Here is a 4,472-nt window from a genome sequence, read left to right on the forward strand (position 1 = left end):
CATGGTAATTTTGGCCACACGTGCATCATATTCCGCCATTCATCAATAGAAGGCCAGGTGATGAAGGATTTTGCAACAAGATGGAATACGTGCATTAACTGACTGATTTCCTCATGAATTGTTGTAATGCTTACATCAAGAAGTTGAGACAAGAAATAGTACGATGGGTAACATCTCAACCATATCATAAATAATATTGTACGGTTTCTCGGTGATAAACTATGTCCATTCATGTTTGCACCTAACACGTTAGTAATTTTTTGCATGAGGTCTAAAAATGTTTAAATACTTTCTCCTGTTATTTCAAAAAAAAAACCGTAAGGGTGTTCTTAGAAAATGCCAAAAACATTTCTTCCTTGCCATACACCTATTTCTCCATTACATTACCGATGTCGAGCATCTACCAATGGATCCGGTGGGGGCTTTGTGATCAACATCAGTATCGATATTAATTCTTTTATAAACAGAATATCAGGGGGACTTGAGGCAAAAGCTGGGATCGCTGTCGCCACAATATCTAATTCCATGTTTTCCTGCAATAATGAATATTATACAGTATTAATAAATATATATATTTAACGAAAACTATAAGGAAAAAAGGAGGAAAACCATTCTTAGTTTTTTGTTCTACAATGATTAAGACCAAAGAACCCAATATAGGAGTCGTATTTTATTTATCTTGATTATACATTTTTCCTAAATCATTTAACGTAAGATACATGCATACCTATCAATTATAAAATAATAAACTGACATGCTAACAATTTATTTTCTACGACCCCCCCCCCAAAAAAAAAACACAAACATACTCACCCTCACACACAGCCCAGCCCCCCCCCCATTGTTGAACTTATAAAAAGATGTGAATACACTTAACTCTGTTTTCTATTGATAGTCTCTTAAGAATATTTTGATTTCAACATTTTTAACATCAATTAATTTTTTTTGGATACAATTAGGTGTGCTTGTTCATATTATTATCAAGATAAAAGTACGTATTTGCAAAATGGTTTAATTTCTTGGATCTTTGTGTGGGGATGGGGTTCCTAACCATATTGTATGAAAATATGAGTGAAATAGTGTGTCTTTCATGGATTTTATATCATTGCAGTGTATGTCTTGTTTAATTTAATAGTCAGAAATTACGGAGTTTCCTTACGTGATAGTATACATGTATTAAACGTTACACCCCCAACACACTAATTACGTTTTATTTTGTTATTTTAATGGTTCTACAGATTCTTCTATATACTTCACCACTCCTTCTCTAAAACAAACATAGATCCGCACTTTCTCTTTTCCACCTTGGACATGCGCCTTTTTGTCTTGTTTATTGTGATATTTTTTTCATTGCGCTCACTTTGAACAGAGAGCACGGACTTTGTAAAAAAAAAATGGATGAGCTACCAGATATTCCAGATGGTAAGTTTTATAAAACTCTGTTTTCGCTTACGGTTTAAACTCAAAGAAGTATGATTCTCTATACATTATGCAATTCTTTATGTAATTATACCTGCCTGTTTAATAAATACATATGTACATATATATTTTTATTGGGGGGGGGGTATTTATTTATTTATATATGTGTGTGTGTTTTGTTTCTTGCGTTTTAAAAGAAGTTCAAATCTTTAAACTTGTGCAAAAAATGTAAACATTGGTTCATATTATTTACACATACTAAAGAAAAATACTCACACTGACGTCGCTTTCGCATTTTGATGTGATATTGGGAGTCAAAAGGCCCGTAACTCTTAGGTCTTATGCATTAAACATTTCGGGGGTGGGGTGGGGTTAAAATCACTTTATATCAACTTCTGTACCAAATGTCCTCAATTTTGTTTAAAAAAAATAAAATTGAATGGAAATTAATTTGAGATATTTATAATACACTCACACACGCTTAGAAATAGAACGCTTTGATAAAAACAAGATTCCTTGATTAGTTTTGGATTAATACGAATCGTTTTCTAAAATGCTTCTTTTTATTCATTTTAGTCCAACTGGTTAAATAAAAGAGGGTGCATTTTTTAATACGTGTTTTTTTCTGTAAATAAATATCTAGTGATCTTAGTCGAACCCCCCTCCCACCCCACACACATGCATACGCACCATATTCAGGTGATATTCACTGTCTACCTTAATATAATTTAAAAACTTATGAATTTTTCTCATTTTTTTAATGATATTTTTGTATTACAGAATATTGTGAACATCAAGCTTTTGTCAAAAGAAAGCGTGTTATAAAGTTCTGCGACCAGGAGATCATACTAATGCTGAGGAGCTACCAGGTACATCCATGTGCCTGGATTCAAATTCGTAAATCTATGCTTGAAAATATCCACCAACTCCCATCTGAAACTCAAAATATGTACAAATCATCATCAGTAAAACAAATTAAAGACAGGCTGTCTGCAAAACTTTCAAAACTGCTTTCTATGTCAGATGGCGACATAGAAAATATAACAATAAGGTGAGACACTTGCATACATGTATACCAGTACCTTATAGTTAATTAAAATATAAAATTGAGAAACATTATTCAATAAAAACGCGTGAATACTGAGTGATAAAAAACAATGAAATAAATAAAAGACAACAGAATAATATTAAGATTTTTTTTCAGGAATGAGTTAAAAAAGGTTAGAAGTATCGAAATGAAGCTAGCACGACCTACATGCTATCAAGGGAAACAGGCGGGATCACTGGATCCGAGATCACAAATTACAGGAGAGTTGTCGTCCGACGAAGATGAGACACTGTCTGCAGGTCCATCCAAGTCTGTACCTTGTACTTCTAAATCAGCCAGTGCGAATGCCCAATCTGCGTCTGCACCTGTCCCCTCTAGTCCTGGTCCTTCAGCATCTTTCCGATCTATACCTGTGTCTTCTGCTGGTTCTTCCAACTCGACAATCTACTCCAATGTCTTGCCCTGCTTCTCTTCCATCTAGCTCTTCCTCCAACCATCCACCATCCAAGTCTTCAACCAAGACCAAAGCTAGCAAAAGGCCACTTCTTAGTGTAATGCGTGAAAATCAGGAAGCTTACAATAAGTTCATTACCACAAAAATACCAAAACTTCTCAAGGCCCTTGGTGTTAGCTCAGATGAGACAGAATCTGATTGATTAAAATAAAATATATTTAACCTTTATCTTGGTCATTACATGAGAATAAAAGTAAAAGAGCTTTGTTCGCCTTAACTTGATTAAACCTCACAAATGTCTCTCATTTAAATAATTACGATTTTCAATTATGAATGAGTTAAATAACTTTTTAGTTACATACTCATTATCAATTGAAAATAGAATTCTGTGAAAGACATAATCATTAATTTTTCATTTTAGTCATATTTTTAAGTTAAGTTATTGAGAAGTTTCGAAAATAAACATAATATTTTTGGATTTAGATAAACAATTAGCAGTATGCATGTTTATCTAAAAATATTGTTCAGAAGACTTAAATACTCTACTGTAGGTTTGCAAGAGGTTTCATAAAAATAAAATTATATAAACTTAATCGAACATATAGTAGAATTGCGATTATCAATTTTAAAAAGAAATGCAATACGTAGTTCTTAGTACAGTGTATATTCTTTTCTTTAAGTTACGCTTTTGACATGTTCCCTCACCTGTAAAGTCCGTAGTACGTTGTCAGGTGTACGCGATTCCGAAAATGTTCAGTGGCTGGACAATGGTTACTGTACGTCCTGGTGAATGTAACATAGATGATTTTATATCTTCCACCCATGAGTCCTCCAATTCCCTGCACCTGTCGCATGCAATATTTTACAATGCTTAAATAAAAACAAATCCAAAGTTTTCTCAGACGTCCGCGCTTGGTCCTTTTCTTTATACTTGCTTCTTTTTACATTTCAATAAACTCCAACGACAAATTAGATAAATTTTATATAATTGACAAACCAACAGGTAGAGGGTATGAAAGAGAGTTTTGCAATTCTTTTGTCATTTTCCCTACATGTGTAGCAGATCAAATGCAAAAATATATAAAGCTCAAGGAGGAACAATATTTGGAGGATGTGTATTGACTTCCAAATTTGTCATTTAAACATGTGAAAATTAGTCTCACGGCAAAATACGTGTATATCAGACTTTCCGCATTTTTAAATGGGGAATCCCCATTGTTCTGCCTCCATGAAACAAAATAAATTTGATATATGCCCAAAGAGTCATGAATTTACATTTCTTCAAAACTGCCATTTCCGATATTTTTGTGTCAAAGAGGCACATTTTTGAAAAGCGCAAAAATTGAATAAAATTTTATTCTCCAAATGAAATGCAAAATGTGTACATTAAATAACACTAGAGAACCATCGTGTCCGAAATGGTCTGATGGATATGCTGCTGGGCTTTAAAATAGTACACTTTACTAAAGAATGGGCTCGAATCCTGGAATTAATCATTTTTGCATATGTTTTACCTTATCTTTTCCTAACAATGTAATTGTTGTATATTGA

General features: G+C 33.2%; 1 protein-coding gene across 1 annotated transcript; it reads left to right on the forward strand.

The window, feature by feature from the left end:
* The first annotated feature begins 946 nt into the window (after nucleotides 1-946).
* On the forward strand, nucleotides 947-2,948 carry LOC134258882 (uncharacterized). Its single transcript, XM_062741471.1, has 3 exons — nucleotides 947-1,422; nucleotides 2,200-2,470; nucleotides 2,624-2,948. Exons 1-3 carry the CDS (start codon nucleotides 1,395-1,397, stop codon nucleotides 2,946-2,948), a joined length of 624 nt encoding a protein of 207 aa, XP_062597455.1. The 5' UTR covers nucleotides 947-1,394.
* The last annotated feature ends 1,524 nt before the right edge of the window (nucleotides 2,949-4,472 follow it).

Source organism: Saccostrea cucullata, unplaced genomic scaffold, assembly GCF_032062105.1.
Source record: "Saccostrea cucullata isolate Sc308-1 unplaced genomic scaffold, CSIRO_AGI_Scuc_v1 ctg21916, whole genome shotgun sequence".
Taxonomy (NCBI): Eukaryota; Metazoa; Mollusca; class Bivalvia; order Ostreida; family Ostreidae; genus Saccostrea; species Saccostrea cuccullata.

Bases quoted from the DNA above. Each gene is read 5' to 3' on its own strand.
- LOC134258882 (XM_062741471.1), top strand. From the start codon at position 1,395: ATGGATGAGCTACCAGATATTCCAGATG. The intron at 1,423-2,199 runs GTAAGTTTTATA...TTTGTATTACAG, and splicing joins GCTACCAGATATTCCAGATG to AATATTGTGAACATCAAGCT. The intron at 2,471-2,623 runs GTGAGACACTTG...ATTTTTTTTCAG, and splicing joins ATAGAAAATATAACAATAAG to GAATGAGTTAAAAAAGGTTA.